The 21518-nt window shown below is 35.8% G+C and overlaps 5 protein-coding genes across 6 annotated transcripts; all 5 read left to right on the top strand.

The window, feature by feature from the left end:
- Nucleotides 1122-5066, top strand: LOC105158373 (protein YIPF1 homolog). Its single transcript, XM_011075117.2, has 6 exons — nucleotides 1122-1281; nucleotides 1371-1413; nucleotides 1518-1598; nucleotides 2207-2393; nucleotides 3816-4083; nucleotides 4619-5066. Exons 1-6 carry the CDS (start codon nucleotides 1225-1227, stop codon nucleotides 4823-4825), a joined length of 843 nt encoding a protein of 280 aa, XP_011073419.1. The 5' UTR covers nucleotides 1122-1224; the 3' UTR covers nucleotides 4826-5066.
- LOC105158372 (PTI1-like tyrosine-protein kinase At3g15890) lies at nucleotides 8207-11630 on the top strand. Its single transcript, XM_011075116.2, has 4 exons — nucleotides 8207-8711; nucleotides 8980-9127; nucleotides 10508-10770; nucleotides 10845-11630. Exons 1-4 carry the CDS (start codon nucleotides 8668-8670, stop codon nucleotides 11461-11463), a joined length of 1074 nt encoding a protein of 357 aa, XP_011073418.1. The 5' UTR covers nucleotides 8207-8667; the 3' UTR covers nucleotides 11464-11630.
- On the top strand, nucleotides 11774-14765 carry LOC105158371. The gene is made up of 5 exons (XM_011075115.2): nucleotides 11774-12579; nucleotides 12667-12763; nucleotides 13084-13183; nucleotides 13909-13997; nucleotides 14375-14765. The coding sequence occupies exons 1-5, from the start codon at nucleotides 12429-12431 to the stop codon at nucleotides 14577-14579; spliced, it is 642 nt and encodes a 213-aa protein (XP_011073417.1). The 5' UTR covers nucleotides 11774-12428; the 3' UTR covers nucleotides 14580-14765.
- LOC105158370 (E3 ubiquitin-protein ligase KEG) lies at nucleotides 15828-19005 on the top strand. Of its 2 annotated transcripts, none has more exons than XM_011075114.2 (5): nucleotides 15828-15952; nucleotides 16571-16950; nucleotides 17051-17142; nucleotides 17241-17714; nucleotides 17835-19005. In XM_011075114.2, the coding sequence occupies exons 2-5, from the start codon at nucleotides 16579-16581 to the stop codon at nucleotides 18793-18795; spliced, it is 1899 nt and encodes a 632-aa protein (XP_011073416.1). In that variant the 5' UTR covers nucleotides 15828-15952; nucleotides 16571-16578; the 3' UTR covers nucleotides 18796-19005. The 2 variants fall into 2 exon arrangements, with proteins under 2 accessions (XP_011073416.1, XP_011073414.1); XM_011075112.2 differs by having other exon boundaries at nucleotides 15834-16070.
- On the top strand, nucleotides 19380-20691 carry LOC105158525 (the record flags this gene model as incomplete). Its single annotated transcript, XM_020692503.1, has 3 exons — nucleotides 19380-19539; nucleotides 19740-20259; nucleotides 20373-20691. Coding segments are annotated over 3 exons (858 nt in total), but the record flags the coding sequence as incomplete, so codon positions are not given.

Genomic DNA, 21518 nt, shown 5'->3' with positions numbered 1-21518 from the left:
CACAGATGAAAATTCATCTGCTTTGAAATAGCAATAAAAATAAATTCAGTTATTATTTAGTATATATATAATAATATAAAATTTTAATATATTTTGCTGAAAATTTCTCTAGCACAAAATACGCCACACTGGCACGATAAATTCTCTTTTGAGCTTCACATTTTTTTCATTACTTAATGAAGAATTGCATTAAAATAAATATCAAGAAAAGATATTAATGTCATGGCATTTCAAAAATGATGAATCCCTCTCTTTTGTCATGTCTTTTTTTCCAATCATTTTACCTTTAAATTATTTATTAAATACTAATTATGTTTTAAAATTTAAATTATCTATAAGTTTTATTTATTTATTCTTAAAACACATGTTTGCTTTATAATAGTTTTTTTTTTATTTTGTCACTTAATGAAATAAAATTATTTTTTATTTTTATTAGTAATTATTTACCTTATTTATTTAATATAAAACAAATAGGGAGAAATCCTAATATGTTAGTGGAGAAACAGTGTAAATGGAGGAGAGTTTTTACAAATGTTACAGAATTATAATGCTCTTGGAGTGTATAATATTAATCTATTTTTTATTTTAAATATATCCTCACAATTGAGGTCAAAAAGGTAAATTTTATGAACGAAATAAAACACAAAACAAAAAACGTAGTTTTGAAAATATAAAATATTTTGTAATTGTAGTTAGAACGATACCATATAAGTAGCATACATTAAGGTATCGACACTACATAAAAGACAAATGAACTACGGTTATATTCCATCAGCAATATTGTAACATAAACAGACCATGATTTAAATTAAGAAAAATATATAAAAAAATATTCGATTTTCTATACGTTTTCCTAAATAATTAACAATAACTCATTCAATTAAATAAAATTGATATTTTTATTAGAACCACTAATAGAGATAGTTTTATTATATATAGATAACTTTTATTCAATTTTTTTTAAATATTTATTATTATAGTCACGAATAAAATTAAAAATATTGTACGTGGATTTTGTACTAGTGTTACTTTGAAATTTGCATAATCTAGAGATCGTATTTCGCTGAATTAGAGTGGGTCCGCAGAAAAATGTGAGCGCATTAAATGTTTACGAATATACACACATTCTATCTATTTTTCTCCTTTTCTCCCCAACTTCAGCTGTATACACACAATTTAACCAAACGGAGAGTATAATTTGGCGATAAACGGATTGAAGCCAGGATGATGTCCGGCAATTATACCTCCATCGACAATCAAAATGTCTCCGGATCTGTTCCGGTAACGTTCTCCTCTGTTATTCTTATCTTTTTTATCCTAGATCTGGTTTCCGTACTTTGATTGATCTGTTGAGGTTCTTGCTGTCGCAGGCAGTTGGCGATCCGCCTTCCCATGTTGCCGTGAAATTTACTGGTATCTCTATTTTGTTGCTTGTAATTTAAGTACTATTTGATCATTGTAAGGGGGAGTATGTTTTGATTAAATTGGATTTTGTTGGGTGGTGATGTTATGTCCAGATTCGAATCTGCAGACATTTCCGCCGACGGGAGGTCAAGGGAAGATCTCTGGGGCCGCACGACCCCCTCGAGATGCCGACGGTATTTTCTTATTTCTTGAGTTAGCTGAGGCTGAAATGTGATTTTCATTTGAATTGAGAGAGTAGAGATAGTTTAGAGATTTCTGTTTGCGTTTCTGGTTTCTTTGTGTAGATCATAGTTTGAGTTGGGTTCCGTTTTTGTGGTAGTAATTGAGGTGGAGTTAGAAATTTGAACTGCCAGGATCCCAGAACATTAGGTTAATGAAGCCTATGAATAATGACCAGAGGAGACAAGGAACAGCCCTTAACGCCTGACTAATGATTGGGGCCTTCCAATTTTAAGATAGACTATCTGCAAAGGGTTAGTTGCATTTGTAGAGCATGTAATCAGAAAGCTGATCAGTGGTGGCTGTTCCTTTTGTTGCTTTTAGTGTTCACATGTATCTGTGCTAGACGTTGTCAACCTTCCCACTCTCCCGGACAACGAGAAAGATGGAAAGTGAATGTGTATGCAATATGCAGAATTTTGTTAAAATTCCTGTCAGAGACTTTCCTTTTCTCCTCCCCACATATTTATCTGAGTACTTTGCAATTACTTTTGCTTCTCTATTGTTCTACTGTTACGATTTTAGGGGGATTTCTAAATATTCATTCTCTTTGCTGAATTAGATACATTTGGGAAACCTAATTCTGGTTCTGAGGAGCCCCAGCAAAGTGGTTGGTTTCGATCCTTCACAATTGCTGCATACAGACCTTATTTTGATGTTGACACGTCTGATGTTCTAGAGAGGATAAAAGATTCCCTCTTTCCTTTCAGAGGAACCTTCTCCGAGAAGACTGCTAACAACCCAGATTTGTAAGTTTTGCTATATCAGACTTATTCTTGGGGTGGAATATAGTTTACACTAGAACTTAATTAATGGGTCTGGGTACTTGTTGTTTTGTAATTATGAAGTTCGAATCATAAACAGAGTCAGGAATGGAATAACCAACATATTTATAATGGATGTTTTCATGTATATACCCAAGAAAAAGGTTCCAGCCACTACTCCTGTTGGAAATAGTAGAGAGCAAATGGTATTGTTTATTGGTTCACCATATGTGGTACTTTCTTTTCTTTAATCTTCTAGGACATGGTTGTATGCTTGCCATGATGGGCTGTCTATTGTGTTCAGCAACAAAATAACTATGAAGAATTTTAATTACTTTTTTTAGATGTAACGAAACTTACTGAAAGCTCTAAATTCTGCCGCATCTTTGTTGCTTTGTTCGTTAACTTTTGATTTTTGTTTGCAAGGCCTTTTTTCCTCATTGTTTTTTCCTTTCACACTTTCATGTACTAAGGGTACAAATTCCACTTTGGCATTTTTTCCCATTTGTCTCATGTATATATCTTTTCTCAGTTAGAGTGCATCACTGTCTTTTCTTGAGCCTTTCCATTGGTATTTGTCTTGCTCTTGTCAGTATGATAATCTGAGCAGTAAGATATAATTCATATTTCTCAAATACACAATTACGTGGTTTCTGAGGTTGCAGGGCTCAGCAGGCTAGTAGCTTAATTATTCCTTGGTTGAGCATTTTATTGCACTCCTTATTGTCTGAAGCTAACGTGGCAATATACTACTTTATATTCAATATGTTTTACGGTTACATGGAGATTTGAAGAGGCGCTATATTTCGAGATGCTGCAGTAATCCATTGTAGTCTTACAAATGTCTCAAAAAGTGGTCGACCTTGATTCTACCATTTCCTTTTCTCTATCACGTTAGCGTCACAAATAGTGTATTTTGTTCTTCAGGATTGATGATCATGATAGAAGCAAAGGCTCATTCCTTAGCTTTTATACCTGGGAATCACACAATAATCAAAACTTGGGACATGCCATCTTGTTTAGTGGATTTTCTGGGGTGTGAATGTTCCTCCTGATTATAAATCTAGCTGTTATTTTTAGTAAGGCAGGGCTAGGGTGTGATATGTTCCTAAGGGATGAGATAATGGGATTACGTCTAGACAGTTAAACAAGAGAAGCATTAGTTAACTCCATTCTGAACTGTTTTTTCCAGCTCATGCTTCTATAATTCTTATATCATCACCTGCGGCGGAGTAATCTCATTCCGTGTGCATAGCTTGTGCATGAGCTATTAAATAAACTTTTTGCCTCATCTTGATTCTGTTGCTGAGTTAGATCATAGATGTTAATCAGAGCAATCTATTACATGTTTGTTGTTATCTTTTCTGTCAAAATTTGGTTTTGCTGTTAATCCATCATGCTGTATAGGTACGGGCCCTTTTGGATCTGCACTACGCTGATATTTGTGGCGGCTTCCATTGGTACATTTGTTACCTATTTAGCACACAAACTGCAAAAGAAGGAATGGGACTATGATATCAATTTGATGACTTGGTCTGCTGGTTTGTTCTATGGTTATGTCACCATAGTGCCTCTTGGCTTGTATATAATCCTCAAATACTTCTCTGCTCCAGCTGGCTTTGTTCAGCTACTTTGTCTGTATGGCTACTCGCTGTTTGTATTCGTTCCTGCTTTGGTAAGATACACATTACATTATTTTGCGCATAGTTTTTTTTCTCTTACATCAATTTGGAGTTCCCCCTGTAACCAATTATGTGGCTGTATGTGATTTCATAGTGTTATTTGATTTTATTATAATTTAGATAGCTTATTCTCGACCTTATTCCATTAGTGGTGGGTGTTTTTTGTTGTGTAGTTAGAATGGCGAATAGCTAATATTTGGTGCAGTGATATGCATATGTTTCCTGCTTCAGTCGCTGGCTGGTAGTCAGTCAATTGCTGAAAATTACTTTTCTGAACTGTTAGAAATACTTTTACTGAAGCTTCCAGAATATCTCGATCTGTGGAAAAGTGAGTCCCCTGGAGTATTGAGCTTAACTGTGTCAGAATTTGCATATTTGCTCAAAATGAAAGTTGTATTAAAAATTTTCTCTCTGTTGCAAATGTTTCAACCTATTAAAATGCTCATAATTATTTCCTGCTGTTCTTTTATTACCTTTATTTTCCTTATGGGTTTTGTTTGCTGACAATATGGTTCCTATTTGTTGCAGTGTTTATCTGTTGTTCCTCAGGAAATCTTTAGATGGGTTATTGCTGGTGTAGCTGGCTTCATGTCTGCTACATTTGTTGCCCTCAACCTCAAAAACCACATTAGTTCTGCCGGTGAAAGTTGGTTCCTGATCGTAGCTGCTATCTTCTTGTTGCAGTTGGCTCTTGCTTTGGTGCTCAAATTCTACTTGTTCACTGTCACTGTATAACCACAACTACGATCTCAAGTGCCTGCAACATGTTATAGACCGCGCTTGTGAGAGACAAAGATAGGGGTGGGGGGAAGGGGATTTAGTGGTGATTCCATTCCTTTGCAAACCTATATGCATACACTGTATTCGTTCATTTTTGACAGTGTTATGGTTTTAAATCATGTGCTCTTTCTCCACACCCTTTGATGGATCAAAATGTGAATACTGAGATATATAGCATTATTTTGGATCAGCTTTATCTTTGTGTTCAGGTTAAGGTACTTTATTTGCCTTTCAGCTTCTGTGTGTGCTTTGCTAAAATGAGTATGAAGATGCTTATTATTGTTTCACAAACAATGATATTTATCACATATCTGATCTGAGTCGAGCTTGGGGGTCGTTCTTCATTAGTGATGAGATTTTTTGATATGAAGGAACTTCGAGCTTAACCCAGAATCACAAGAACCTTCGAGGACGGCGTTCGGGTCAGACTTGAATCCGGTTCGGGTAGGGTGCAGATCTTAGTCCAAAAATCTTCACCATTCCTCAAGAACTACTAAATATAGCAAAAATGTTTAGGCAAATATGGTAGTGGCAGATGCAGTGGTTGAAAACTTTGCCTCACCGATGCTATAATCTGATACCAATGATTGGTAGGCCTACCAACTGAGGAAGTAGTGGTCTATATATACATCTATATCATGGTGCAGGTGAAAGGTGAAGCATGCCACTAACTATGGTCGGTTGTTTCATAAATTAAACAAACTAAATAATTAAATTACTCCCATGTGAGCCAACAATATAGTTGTCTTCATTTAACTTCCTTTGTTAACCGGATATTCTCTTCTTCATGATTTTCAATTAAAACAAAGGACATGTTATAACCAGCTTTTCTAACATTTATTATAATTATAAAAAAATAATTATTGTTTGAAAAATTATAAATACTTTTTGTAATTTATGACCGTTTAACGAATGCTTTTTTAAAACAATAAATTGTATGGGTATTTGTTAGACGCCCGTTAATTTTAAAGATGTATTTTTATTTTTTTAAACAATGTGGAAATGTTTGTAACTATGACAAATTTCAAAAGAGTCTATTGTAATTTACCCTTAAACCATATTATATGTATGAGTGCATGTGTGTATATATATATATGTTAGAGTGGAATGAATTACTCTCTTATGCAAATAAATCGAGTTGAATCAAATATTATTGAAATATTTGATATAGGCAACAACTGTCCCAGATTACGTGCAAATAAAGAGTTTGAACGACTTATAAGTCATTATGATCTTATGTCCCTAACGAATTACTTTTTCATGATAAAACCTATACGAAATCAAAACAAATAATACCTCATGTAATAGGCTACCAATCACGTCGCATGTTGTATTATTGATGTTGTATGTGGAAAGATCATGTGGTCGTACTAAGCCCCTCGTCTTGAGGCTAATATTTGTAGGTAATCGTATCACATCAATTGCTTACAAAGTGCTTTAACAAATTATAAGCTCCACATCATCTCCCTAATGAGAGCATCAATATTGTTTAAATTATGCTTAATTGTCGAGGCAAAGTTCAAATTTAAAGCTTCTAGTTATTTGTTCATCAGCATATATATATGGCAGTATATTTTAATTGTGCTTTAATGTTCACATACAATTAGAAAATCAATTTAGCTCATTTAATAAATCTGGCATAAGGCAACCATTTGTCTACTTTTTCTTTTTTAAGGGGAAGTAATTGGCCGCATGTCCACTTAAATAAACTATATTCAAGAGGTGTACGTGTCTTTTATTAGACATAAGTTAAATTTTTTATTAATCAGATATTTATTAATTAATGATACATCACAATCAAATATTTAAAAATTTTAAATTAAATCGGATTTAAAAATATGCCCAACTCTCATTTATTGCTCTAGACTACAGTGAATATATATTAGTAGGGTCCAAAGGCATTTCAATTTCAATTTCTTGCACTTAGCTACAAAATCTACTCTACAAAGATAAATATTTTGATATTGGTTTGTAGCACTTCATAGTAAATCAATTAAGTAGTCCATTTTCAACATTCTTATGTATGATGAACTCCCCCAAATATAATTATGTTGAATTATTTACTTCAATTATTCCGCGTGACAACATTTATGAAATTACCACATTTTTTACCAAAAAATTTCAGCTTGTTTGGTAGGCATACTGAATTTACAGATGTTATTTTTTACGACTTTTTAAAGAATAGATTTTAGGGGAAAAATGGGAGAAAATATTTTAAGATAAAATGGCTAAACTGTAGTATTAAAGAGAGACTAATTAGCATTTCATTTTTTTAAATAAAAATTCTCTTTTATGTTGTAAGTTCTTTATTTTTGAGTAAATTGCGTTTCAACCCCCAAGAAAATACATTTTGACAAATTCCCCCCACAAAAACATGAAAGAGGAGCTTCATCCCCAAAAGGGCTTAATTGGTTGCATGTCACCATTTTCAGGCTGAAAATTGCACATCACATTCATATGGCGTTGATAGAGACAATATCATCTATTTTTTTCGTTCCCACCTCTTAAAAATAGAATATAAAGGTTATGTTTACTTTATTTTAATAGAATTTTAGCTTGAAAATTAAATCAAGGTGACGTGCAACTAATTAATAAAAAAAATTCGACCCAATAATGAAAGAACAGTTGGCATATTGCCCCCTCTAATTGTACTCCATTGAGACTTTACACCTTTAAATTGTAATTTTGGTAATTGACAATTTTGAAATACAAAATTCTTGGTGATTTGCACCCCGAATCAATTTTTGGTTGGGCTTTAATCGGAAAATCCAAAGAAAAGAATCAATAGGGCCAATTTTGTATTTTGTATTTTCATTCGATGTAGTAACTCTATATTTTTCATCCACTTTTATTAAAAATACAAAATTGGCCACGCTAATTTTTTTTTCTTTGGACTTTTCGATCGATATCCACTGAAAATTGGTTCAGGTGAAAATTGTCAAGAATTTGCATTTTAAGTTGCAAAAATTACCAAAAATACACAATGTTAAGGCTACAAGGTGTCAATAAAATATAATTAGGGTGGGTTGTATTCGATTTTTTTTTTTTTGAAGTAAGAGTAATAAATTATTATTAATTGAAATAAATTGATTATAATTATTTATATCGGATATTAATATCTAATAAAGATTTCATGTATAAAGTGGAGTTTGAGGTCATGGGGCCATAATTTCGTCAATTGAGTTAGGCCTCATTAGCACAACCTATAGTATTCAAATTAATAAAACATATGAAATTCGGGGATCAAAGTGAAATAATCAAAATTATGTCCCAATTAAACGTTATAAAAAGTAAGATTCAAACGCAAAGTGCACAAACATAAATGAGTTTACACACAGAAAGCCCCACGCGCACCACTTCCATAAGTTACCAATATTCCCATCTCTACGCACCAATATCTAAAATCCAATCAGCTTTACGTTTGAAATTTGATTTAATAAAAGCTTTGTTCTTTTCTACTTTTCCTCTTGTGCTCTGATATTCCTTCCGAGTACACTTGCTCAATTAATGAATGTGTATTTAAATCAATAGAAAGCGGTAAAACATCTGCTGCCATCAAAAGGGCCTGGTTGGAAACCAAGAAAAAGTGTTCCATTTTCTTTGAATCTTTAAAGTTGGTGGCGTTGAACATTAAAAGCAGCAGGAGCAGAAGGTTTGAAGTTATGGGTTTTAATTATATTTGATGGGTTTTTAGTGAAGAGGAAGGGGCTTTGATGGCTGCTACAGCTAAGTATCAATAAGTCCTGGTGAAATTTTCAAGAAAGGTGGGATTTCGGCAGTCGAGTGCTGGAAAGATAATGGGTTTTCGCTCGTTGTTTTGTTGTGTAAAGGGTTCAGATCGGTATGTGTTTTGTTTTTAATGTTTGGTCAATGCCCATATCTGTTGGTTTTTGTTGTTTGAATTTCTAGAAAGTGGCTTTTTTGTGGTGTGGTTTTGATTGAGGTTTATAGAGGAGAATCCCACTGTTTGATTGATTGATGATGCTTCTGTTTTTATGTTCTTGGTTGCACAAATGCTTAGGAAGATTAAGGCAATTGAAATATGGATGAGCACTAGGAGTCTAGTTTACTGCTTCCAACATGTAAAGTGAAGTCTTGAATTTGAACAGGAAAAACCAAGGGAAAAAGGAGGCAACATGGAGGATCTTTTCCCTGAAGGAGTTGCAATTGGCTACGAATAATTTTAACTACGATAACAAGCTTGGAGAAGGTGGATTTGGCAGTGTCTATTGGGGTCAGCTCTGGGATGGTTCTCAAGTAAGCAGAGAGTGCTCCTCATACAATTTATGTAGTTCTTGAAATTTTCACCTGTGGCATTTGAATTTTGCATTTTTCTGTATTGATTGATTATGTTTCGACGGACCTCATCCCAATGTTAGATGTCCAAGAAATAGTAATTGGTGCTACAGGATGATATTAATTTGACAAACAGAGGTGTTGTAAGCTGTAAAGATTGGTCTCTGTGCAAGTGCATCACAAATATTTGCGGTCTTTGCTAATAGTTTGACTTTCACTGAGAGATTTTCACGAATAAAAGAAATAATCGTCATATATTTACAAAGTATCAGTGTAGGTGATTGTTCGCCACAAACTGCCCCAGTTCATTCACAACCTTTGAGCTTTCTTTATCTGGTTCTGTTATCTTTAATATAACATTTTTAAAAGTAAAGATGAAGAATTCATGTTGTTCTTGTTTTCATCTTGACATCTAATTGTAGCTGCTTTAACAGTGATTCAGGCCATACAATTTGCATTCACGCCTGGTGGTATGAAAACGAATATGCGAGATCCTGAGGCAGCATATTTGGATATGGGTTTTTAGTCCTTACAATGCTACTTCTACATGTATAGGAAGATGTAGAGTGGAGAAAGATGCTAAGTTAAGCACAATGTAAAAGTAGTTGTCAAGTGCTTTATTATCCTAAGTGCTTTTATTTGTTCTGGATACCCTACTTTCTGTTGAAGAGAAAGGTATTCTGAGAAGCATAAACATTGGGATTTTGTTGCTTCGATGCATTAGACAAAGATGAACTCAATGGTGAATCAAAATCCCTCTCCGACTTAATGAATTTATTTTTGCCTGAAATTGAGTAGCTTGTCAGCAGAATGTATGAGGTGAAATATCTTTTTCAGAGACACCATACTTCCTGCCTTATATTCTGCTGCAATAGAGTTCTTGTTACTGAGGTAAACGTGTCTATGTAATGGCCATTTAGGGAATGTGGAATGAACCCGTCGTTGGATGATGAATAGTTGGAACATCCAATCAGCCACTCAAACACTCTTCTTTCAGGCACTCTAGCACTTCACCTATTACAATGGATTGACACATGTTGTTGTTGTTTGTCTTAGTTTCTGACTTGGTAAACCGTAAAACATCTATAGCTAAAGTTTAAAGTACTAAAGAGCTCCTGTGATCTAGAATTTCGAAATAAACAAATAAAGTATATATAGGTTATTATCCTGCAAATCCTAGAAGTAGTAGAAGTATTTCACATTTTGTTCCCCTGAGTTCGAAAGTTTCCGCTGTCATAGTCTTAGTAGTAATAGTTTTAACAGTTTCCTTTCTGTGAGTTAGGATGCATTTCCCTTCTATGCTATAAATGCTTGATTTCTTTCTCACTCATATTGCTACAGATAGCTGTAAAAAGGTTGAAGTCATGGAGTAACAAAGCGGAGATGGAGTTTTCCATTGAAGTCGAGATACTTGCTCGAGTACGACACAAGAATTTGCTTACTCTACGTGGCTATTGCGCAGAAGGGCAAGAACGTTTGATTGTATACGACTACATGACCAATCTGAGCTTACTATCTCATCTTCACGGGCAGCATTCTGCTGAATGCCATCTCGACTGGACCAGGCGGATGAACATTGCTATTGGGGCTGCCGAGGGCATCGCGTAAGTACTCAAATACAGCTGTACTTGCTCTCACTATGTTCCATACTACTGAGCTAACACTTGCTCCATTCCAGCTATCTACACCACTATGCAACCCCACACATAATCCATAGAGACATTAAAGCTAGCAACGTATTGCTAGACAGTGATTTCAAAGCCCAAGTTGCCGATTTTGGATTTGCAAAATTTATACCTGATGGTGCAACGCATGTAACCACGAGAGTAAAGGGTACACTCGGCTATCTTGCTCCTGAATATGCAATGTTGGGAAAGGCATCAGAGAGCTGTGATGTCTATAGTTTCGGCATTCTTTTGCTTGAGCTTGCTAGCGGCAAGAAGCCTCTAGAGAAGCTCAGTTCGACAATGAAGCGTACCATCACCGACTGGGCCCTGCCTTTGGCTTGTGAAAGAAAGTTCAACGAACTTGCAGATCCAAGGTTAGATGGGAAGTACATCGAAGAAGAGTTGAAAAGGGTCATCTTTGTTGGACTAATCTGTGCCTGTAATCGGCCCGAGAAAAGACCAACAATACTTGAAGTGGTTGATCTGCTGAAAGGAGACAGAGAGAAGTTTGCTGCTGTAGAGAGTGATGAAATGTTCAAGAGCACTCTGGTTGCAGATTCTGGTGAAAACGGCAGATCCGAACTTATCTCAGATGAGAAGGAAAAGAAACAAGAAATAGGAAGTGACTGAGTCCTGGATCCTACATCTGTTTAATACTTTTGCTAGCGAAAGAAATATGTAACATGGAAAGAATTGAAGTGATTTTCGAGTTTGCTGTGTGATTTCTTAAACTTATTACTTGTCTTGAGTGATGATATTGAAAATTTTATCATATGCTATACTTTTGTTGGATGCCCTGATGGTGTAAACTGTCCGAACAAGAGTTCTTGAATAACGATATGTTATTCCTTTGAAAAGTCGTTTGGTCTAATGAAGCAGGCATGGGCATTAGATTCAGCAGTGAGTGTCAGCAGGGGTGGCACGAGGCATATGTTAGAGTTGATAGGTACTGCTGGCACGAGTGGTGGTACCGTAACACTAGGCTGATGGGAAGCACATGATACACAAAGTTGGCGGATTGAGAAATGATTGGGTGACGATGCACGACAGATGGTATGATGATGGATGTGCAGGCTTTGATCATCGATAGTCAGTGTTGGTATATGTGGCGCCGCATGCTTGGGTATCGGCAGTAGGCGGGACTTTGTGGGAAGTTGGCAGGCTCATGGCCGAGTATGTGCGCGCATGGGCTGTTCAGATATTTATGATTAAGAAGTACTAATATCCGTGTTCAAATATTTACTAGCAAGAAGTATTGATGTCTTGTTGTAAAACACCTTGTAGTTCCAATTTACAATGAATTTAGGTCAGAAATAAAACAATTTCCGTCAAAACTTTGCACTTATGCATAATTGGCAATGAAATAAATGATAAATCCATTCCAAATGTATAAAGAATTCCATAAGCGCATGCGTGATGGTTACCAAACATTCCCTCCAGGCCACCAGAAACAAAACATAGAAATTTAACGGTCACCTTTTCAAAACACACACCATTTGCACTCCACAAAAACACTCCCTACTCTACAATTTCGGCCTCATCTTCTTCTTCATCTTGAAGACAAGCAGTAGATTATTTTTCAAGAACTGGATTTAATGGTGAAGGTTTTGCCTAAAACAGAGAAAACAGATCGACCCACCAAGATTTCAACCCCATTTTCACTGTACAGCAGGAGTCTCACATACCGAAGGCTTCCGGAGCAGCTTCTCAGACTCTCTGTTCTCAAGTTGGACGGCTCTTCTTTCAGTAAAATCTCTGTTTTTGTCCCTTTTTAGGGTTTATCCCCTTTTTTGGTTTTCGGAAAGAATTGTGGTTGAGATGTTGATTTTGCAGGTTTTCACGTTGCAAGAAATGCTACTGTGGGTAGGCTGAAATTAGCCATTGAGGAAGAATTTGGCCTTACACCGATGGATGAACGGAAAAAATTATGGTATGAGATAATTTTGATATATTGTGCATTTGTGAAATCTTGATAAATCTGTTTATGTGTTGGATTGGATGGTTAAGATGTGATTATTTGCAACTTTCGGCCTTTGAAAATGCAACATGTATTGTAGTTTTCTTGAGGACGTTGGCATGAAAATATTCTATGCCAAGAAAATGGATTCCATATATGAAAAGTAGAAGTTTAAAGCCTCTTATGCTTTCGTGAGAGTCTCTTGAGATGGGCTCAATTGTTTCAAGGATAGAAGCTCTTTTTTTATTGTTATAAGAATTGTGAATTGATTTTTCTGACTTTTCGCCTAGCAGGCCCCTTGTACGGAGCCACTTTTGTTTATGTTATGAAGGTCAGAAGCTAATCAGTGACAAAGCTTGCATTCAAAGTTATGGGATCAAAGACGGTGATCAGGTAAATGGTTATGGCTCTTAGTGGCCGTTGTTTTGTCTCTGGATCAGAAGTTTGTGTTCTTTAGTGTTCAAACAGTCAGACAATGGAACTATAAAATTCTTGAAAACCTGCTTCGAACTTCCTCTTTCCCATTATAGGCTTATTGTCATGCACTGCTTGTAAAGTTTCACCTGTCAATTGCCCGTCCAGCTTTAAACTTCTTTCCGGAACAAGAATTTGAAATTTTGTATTGAAACACAGGACTACCATCATCTTCTAGGATCTGGTTTTGAAAAGGATTTCTTCGTATAATTTAAAGGTCTGAAAATTTGAGCAGAATGTATCTGACAAATATAAAGTACTAGGACTCTTGTTCAAGTTGTTCAGTTGTTTCACCACTTTTTCATTATGAACTTGCTCAATAGAACTGGGGACATATCTCTTATGATGTAAACTAAGAAGTACTTCTGGTTCAAGCTTTCATTCTGCTGGCCATTGTGATCATAAATTCTGTTTCATGTCACTGCACGCAAATCTCAGTTGAAAGATGATTTCCCGAGATGAGAAGTTCTCTATAAGCCAATATGCATTAGATGTAGCTCTTCTTTTTCGAACAGATCCATACGTTGAACTAAAAATCTGTGTCTGTTGGTTTTAGTATTTCACAGCTTAATGTAGTGTATTCTGATATATAATACTCTGGCATGTGAGAACACTTCGGTTCACCGTTTGCTTTAATATCGCAGCTTCACTTCATCCAGCATTTGAGGATTGATCTTGCACCAACTCAACAGCAACTCAAGAATGAGAGTGTCGAGTCAAAACAGCATTCTAAGTAAGCACAGCTACATGATAAGTCTCGTGATTTCTGTATCTAGTTGACTAACCTGAAGATATAGTTTTTGCAACTTCATGCTCTTAATGTTTCTATAGCTTTATCATCGACTGGTTACTCATAAGATCGTTCATAACTTACCTTGCTTGTGGGAAATACAGTTATGAGGATCGTATAATAAAATCTTCACTAGAGCAATTCTCTCTTTCTTCACTCTTATTGGTTCTCTTTCAAACTTAGAATTGCAGCTTCTGCATTTGGCTTCTTAGATACATTGTCTGTCATTGATTCCTTGTCTTGATCAGACAATATACGATCAATCTTATCAGCGTATTTCTTGACTGAGTGATGAGAATGAAAATGAACGAATTTTTCAGGACAAACTCTCGTGATGCACGAGTGAATCTTCACATGAGCATCGAAGATCAACATGTTGACCTAAAGAACTTCTACTGTGGAGAAGACTTGGCTTTTTTAGGACCAAAGTGTACTAAGTTAACTCGTTCCATGATCGACTTGCTGTCGTTTTCAAGATTTCGACACTCGAAACGAGAAGCATGGGAAGTGAAGAACTATGGTTGAAAAGACTTCCCTTTCTTTGTAGTATGTTTGGACATTGATGAATCTTGTTTAGGACTTATAATCAGCTAAAGTAGTAGTATGCATTGAAATATAGGAGAAGGATGTTTTGGAAGGTGAAGTTTGTGAATAGTGAGGTTGTCTACTCTTATTCAACTTTTAATGTGAATATCACTCTATCCCATTATTCATCTGCATTTAGGTCTACTTCTCAGTTCTCCTTTCAATTTTTGGAAAAAAAATATCCATTAAATGTTTAGTTTGTCAGTAGTCTGACAAATGTGTAAGTATAATTTTAAAATTTTATTGAAAAAAAATATAATTTTATATTTTCAAAGAGACTGGGGGTGAGGGGTTTAGGCGTAATTAGCTAAATGTAATTTGTTGAAAGATCTATTCAGATAAAAATAATATATTCTGCCTCTTTCTCTCATTTTAAATGCACATCAAATCTTGTTTTACAAAATAAATACAAATTGTTTTAGGTATTAATCCTTAACTCTTTTCAATTCAATTTATTTTTTTCAAATGAGAAGGTAATCATTTAAGAAAAATCATATATGAATGAACTGCAGATCTTTTAAACGCTACGTCTCATATATTATAAATTTATAATAAATTAGCATTACACAACATATACAATGTGTGTGCACAAATATTTAAAAGTTATAAAGAATTGATTTTATTTTTTGATGTATGGGTTATTAGTCATGGGATATTGATTTCGAAACGTAAAATGTGTTAGAAAGTTTTGATATGTAGTTTGAGAGGTATTTCAATAAATTTATTTAAAATATTAAAATTACTATTACAAGAAAATTAAAAACGTAAATTTGCATATTAAAAAATTAGTATGGCATCAGGGATTTTTTTTATAATAGTAAAATAAATGATTAATAATAGGGATAATTACGTTTACACCTCCTAACCTATAATTTATTTGCACAAATCATCTGTACCTTTTGAAAAACTATACATACCTCCATTAGAAATATCAACATCGTTTACTTATACCATTCCTACATTTTTTAAAAACTACAATATACCTTCAAAAAACATTAAAATCATTATACAACTATTCCTGCTTTTAACATATGGGTGATTTTATAATTATGTAAAAGATAGAGATAATTTGTGTAAATAAACTATGAGAAGGGGGAGTAATATAATTATCCCTTTAATAACAATGTGATTTTAAAGAATAGAGACTATATAACAATTATTTATACATAAAAAATGTCGTTAGTTATACAGAAAACAGAAAAAAAGATTATTTTCCTAATAGCAAATGTCGAAAGTGGAAACCCTCTCAGAGTTCACTTTCTTCTTCGTGTTGGTGTTGGGAAGGGCTTCCATTTGATTTAGCGCTCATCTGGGTTAATCTCTTCTATCTTCTCACAGTCTCTCGTTGTTTGTATTTTCTATTACTTTTCCTAATTTCAAGGGAAAAAGCCTGCCTTTCTTCTTTCGACTCGTATGTCTTCACTGGTGTAGGTGCGTCTTATGTGGATGTCTTGGCGCTTAGTTTGAATTATTGATTTTTAAAAATTTTTTTTTTTTGACGTTTTATTGATGCATCGGTTGGAAAAATTCTTGGGTTTTGGTCCGAACAATTTGTGTAGCTTGTAGAAGAACTTGGGAGATGTGTGTGTTGTTTTTGCTGCTGATCCTTGGTTGTCTTAACATGGTAGAAAACTTCAAATTCAGTTCAAAGGGAGCTATTGAAATTTGATGATGAAATAGTATGTTGGGTGAAGATTGAGAAATAAGTTATTTATATTATACAGTTGGTTAGAATTTAGGGTTTGCCACTTATTGTATCTTTTTTTAGTTTAATTTTTTTTGTGAAAGAGATACATATTTCTTGAAATTGGTAATTTTCTGTTTCTCAGTAATGGAAAGGATGTGCTAATTGGTATATATGACGGGCGTATGGCTATTTCTAGGTTTTATTTGTTAATTTGTATGATTGTTTTTCTCTACCTTTGTTCTAGTGAGGGAAATGGCGGATCAGATATATGCAGTCTCACCAGTAGCTCCCTTTGATTACGAGCTTTATGAAGGAGATCCCGATCAATTAAGAACTGTTGATGCTACACCTGCCCAGCCGAATTCATATATTGATCCTGCATCATTGAAATTTAAATATAGGATTGGCCACGGGCTCTTTGGCGCTGTTTGGGTAGCGACACATCATCAATCAGCCTCGGATTATGATGAGTATCATGAAGTTGCAGTTAAGATGTTAGATCCTATAAAGAAGGATCATGTGCATAAGTTTCTTCATAAATTTGAGAAACTATGGGTAAATTTGAAGTCCCGACAATTGCAAGGTGTTTGTTGGTTGCATGGTATCTCCGTTGTATCCGACCAGGTTAATCTTCTTTGGAATTGTGAATATTTAAGCTGAGTAAAGGCGTTATTTGTAGTCTTTACTACTAAGACATTAAGTTGCTAGGTCGTCTCTTTGACAGATCTGCATAGCTTTAAAATCTTATGAGGGGTCAATAGGTGATCGAATGGGGCAGCTGAAAGGAGGAAAACTTCCTCTAGCTGATGTTCTGAGGTAACTGACATAGTACTAGTTTTCTGTTCCTTTTTGTAAAAAGCCCGAAGTTCTTAAGTGTACACTTACTCATGGGCACAGAATTAAAATTGTTTCAGGTATGGCATAGAATTAGCCAGAGGAGTTCAACAACTTCACCAGATAGGTTTCCTGGTACTAAACCTTAAGCCAACTAACTTTCTTCTTGATGAAAATGACCATGTTGTCCTTGGAGACTTCGGGATCCCATACCTACTTCTTGGGATTGCCTGGCGTGATCCGCATTTAGCATTCAGGCCCGGAACCCCCAACTACATGGCACCTGAACAATGGCAGCCAGGAGTAAGAGGTCCAATATCCTATGAGACTGATTCTTGGGGGTTTGCCTGCAGCATGATTGAGATGCTGACTGGCACTCCACCATGGTTTGGCAGATCCGTGGAAGAGATACATCATTCAGTTGTAATTCATCAAGAAAAGCCACAGGTTCCAAGTGGTCTTCCTCCTGCAGTAGAAGATGTTCTCAAGGGTTGTTTTGAGTATGATTTTCGCAACCGACCACTAATGCCAGACATTTTACAAGCATTTGAAAGGTATACTCTCTCTCTTTAACACACACAAGCACACACCATGGTCCTTTGAAATGTCTTTTTCCGCATAGTTCTCCACTGTTCCTTAAGATTCCCTCTAAAACTAAACTTCTGCATTTGCAGCTCAAGGAAGGCTGTTTATAATGAAGGATCATGGAGTGGTCCAGGAAGCAATTTGTTTGTAGATAAATTGCCTCGCAGTGGATGTAGCACATGGTTCCTCTCAAAAGATCCTCTTCAGGTTGGTGATACAGTTCGATCAAGAAAGGCTCTGAACACCTGCAAGCCTCTAAGTTTAGCTGTAACTGAAGGAGTTGTAGTTGGAATTGAGAAGGATAGTGATCGGGACGGATATGTACTGGTGCAAATCCCTAACAGGCACAACCAGCTCAGAGTAAATATTTTAGCACTAGAGAGGGTGACCTCTGGTTTTGCGTTGGGGGATTGGGTGCGGTTGATTAAAGAAAATGACAAGCATTCATCTCTGGGAATTTTACATTCCATACAGCGTGATGGAAGTATCACTGTTGGGTTTTTAGGGCTAGAAACTCTTTGGAGGGGGAATTCCTCTGAGGTCAAAGTGGTGGATCCATTTTCGGTGGGTCAATTCGTGAGGTTGAAGGCTAATATCAGGACTCCACAATTTGAGTGGCCTCACAAAAGGGGAGGGGCTTGGGCCAGTGGGAAAGTTTCGCAAATTCTTCCGAATGGTTGCCTCGTAGTTAGATTCCCAGGAAGATTTGTTCTCAGAGACGAATCAACATGTTTCTTGGCTAATCCTGAGGAAGTGGAGCGTGTGTCTTTTGATACTTGTCCAGGTATTGTGGAGAAGTACGAACTTGTTGAGGATTTTCACTGGGCTGTTCGACCTCTAGCAATTGCATTCAGTGTATTCACAGCCGCCAAGCTTGGGATCTTTGTTGGAAGAAATGTGGGTGCAAGAATAAATAAACGGAAAAGGACTCAGAAGCCGAATGATGTGCAGAATCAAGAGGGCCAAAGCGGTGCCAATGCAGCATGGCTTCCACCAACAGTGGCAAATATCCTCTTCAAAGAAGGCACGCCAGTCTCTAATTCTCGGTGAAATGTCATCACTGTATATAGGATTGTTGTGCTCACAAGTGCTGGCACCCCTTTATGCATTAGAGAAACTAATTAAATTCAGTTGTATATAATACTGTGAAGTGCTTGTAATATCTTCTGTAATTATCACAACAACTTTGTCCGTCTGGTGCTGTATATATCTGCACCTCTTGCAAAGTTGTAAGACTTGTAAAAGTGTTTATTTTGTAAATTCCATCTCTTTTGAAAAGAATGTACAACCTAAGCTTATTAGCAATGTGTATAAAAAACTACCTCGTCTATCTTATTCAAGAAAAGATTCTATATACGTGTATATATATTAATGCAATAGAAGATATAACAGTATTTGAAATGAAAATGGAAAACTCCCACATATGCCAATAAACAGTTTCCAACCAATAGTCCTGTTCATTCAAGATTCAGTTTCCACAGAAATTTCATTTTCTTTCTTTCTACCATAACAATTCTCCCCTAGAAAGTGGAGGAAGGGCAAGAAAATGAGGAGAGTTGCATCTCAACCCCTACTGTAAAACTCTCAGAAATCCTCCACCCTCCATTCTCATACTGCTCAAGAACTTGTGTTAATTCTCTCAACCACACGATCTTTGTTGCAGGAGATATTTACAAGAAGCCCGTGAAGAAGAAGAAGAGGAAGAACAATTCAGAAGGACAGGCAAAGCTCTCATAGATGTTGACTCCATTGCCAAGCACACCAGCTCCATCAAACGAGAAGCCAGAAAACCATGTAAAGATTTCATCTTTTTCTCTCACTCAGTTTTCTTCTGCATTTACTGTGTCTTGAAATCTAAACCAACTCTTTCTTTCCATCGAAAATGTCCAGTTTCTTGGTTTGTTATTAATCTTGAACCGTTATGTATGACAAGAAACTCTTCTCTCTCTCTCTCTCTCATGTATAACAAGAAACTCTTCTTTCTCTCTCGTCAGTTGAAGAGTTTCTGTCTTGTGAAAGATATGGAGCATGGAGGCAAGAGCAGAGGATTGTAGCAGCAAGGCTGAAGAAACACCTCAAGGCAAGATGGGCCATTCAGAAACTCATTCACGAACAGCTGGGCCGATTCCAGGCCAATTACAACCGGGCCATGGGCCCAACCAAGATGACGGACGTTGCACAATTTCTCATGCCCAAGTGGATTCCGGCCCACGAGCTAGCAGCCCTGTTTTGGCTCGGAGACTGGAGGCCCTCCACCATCCTCGAGCTCCTCCGCTCGTTGGCCCACTCCTTATGGGACCCAATTGCAGTGGAACGGGCCCTTTCCCAGCTCATCCACGATATACGGATCGAAGAGGCCGTGATCGACGAGGAAATGACCGAGATCCAAGCGAATTGTGTCCTTCACTTGCCGTTCGGCCCAACAAACACCGAGGGAAACTGGCTTGCCCTGGCCCGTGTTAGATCCGAATTCAAGAAAATCCATCGTGTCATCACTAAGGCCCAAAACCTAAGGTCCAAGTTAATTCCGCATATTTATAACTAAAATAACTACATCATATCATACAATGTTTTTTTTTTACAAATTCATATTACACTTAATATATAATTAAATGTCACGTGTACAGGACAAAAGCACTAGAACTGGCAGTGTCAAAGGTGCTGAGCCAGACAGATGCGGCAGAATTCCTAGTTGCATTTGTCGGAATTCAAGAAGCCATCCATGAATATTCAATGAAACATAAAACGCGAAAGGGTCCGGTCTGCATCGACGAACTTGCGATCCATTCCAGCGTATTGGAGTAGCCGTAGCCCCATTCTTGTTCTGTCCGGAGATAGTTTCCTACGTAGTACAAAATGTAACAGTCATACATATATGTACCTTGTAGCTTTCTTGGTGATGAAAATTCCATGTTTGAGGTGTGTTTGGTAAGCCCTGCAAAAGAAAGAAGCTAAAGAAACTCATATGAATTCTTAGACTTGGAGAGTGGAATTTTCTTGATTTGATGGTGATCTTTGTGGTAATTTTAATCACTAAGTAACAAATTTTACGCAAATATTTCACTATGGAAACTATGATAAGAATCATTATAATGACAAAATAAGTATTATTTATCACTTAATACATATAAATAATTAATGATAATGTTAAGAGATAATTACACTTTTCTCTCTTGTGGTTTAATGTAATTACTAGTACATTTGTTGTACTTTGAAAAATTACATCTAATACCCCAATATTTATTTTTATTCAATAAATAGATCAACACGTTAGTAAACATTCACCGAATTTGTTGATATTAGCAAAAAAAAAAAAAAAAAGAGTGAAAATTCATATTTACCCGTGATTGAATTTTTGCAAATCAAACAAATCTTTTCTGGCCAAACTACTTTTATAAGGGTGAAGATATGCCTCACATGCATTAGCGTATGAAGATTTATAAGGATTGTTTTGTCAGACAGAGATTCATTTAATTTGCAATAAGTTCGTAAGTTTTCTTTCATTTTTTTTGTTAATATCAGCAAATTTGATAAATCTTGCCAATTAGAATCTATTTATTAGACAAAAACAAATGTTAGGGGTACTAAATATAATTTTTTTTAATCACAAAAGATTTAGATATAATTACACCAAATCTCAAAAGATAGTAGTGCAATTATTCCTAATTTTAATACCATCATTTCAATTTTCTGGTAGCGTGCAAACAAATAGTTTTAAAACAGACAACTTTGGATTTTATTGTCTACTTGATTTTTACAAAGAATATCGTCTC

Source organism: Sesamum indicum, linkage group LG3 (assembly GCF_000512975.1).
Source record: "Sesamum indicum cultivar Zhongzhi No. 13 linkage group LG3, S_indicum_v1.0, whole genome shotgun sequence".
Classification (NCBI taxonomy): domain Eukaryota; kingdom Viridiplantae; phylum Streptophyta; class Magnoliopsida; order Lamiales; family Pedaliaceae; genus Sesamum; species Sesamum indicum.
Note: the sequence above shows the minus strand (reverse complement) of the source record. Positions and strands in the feature narration are given on the sequence as shown.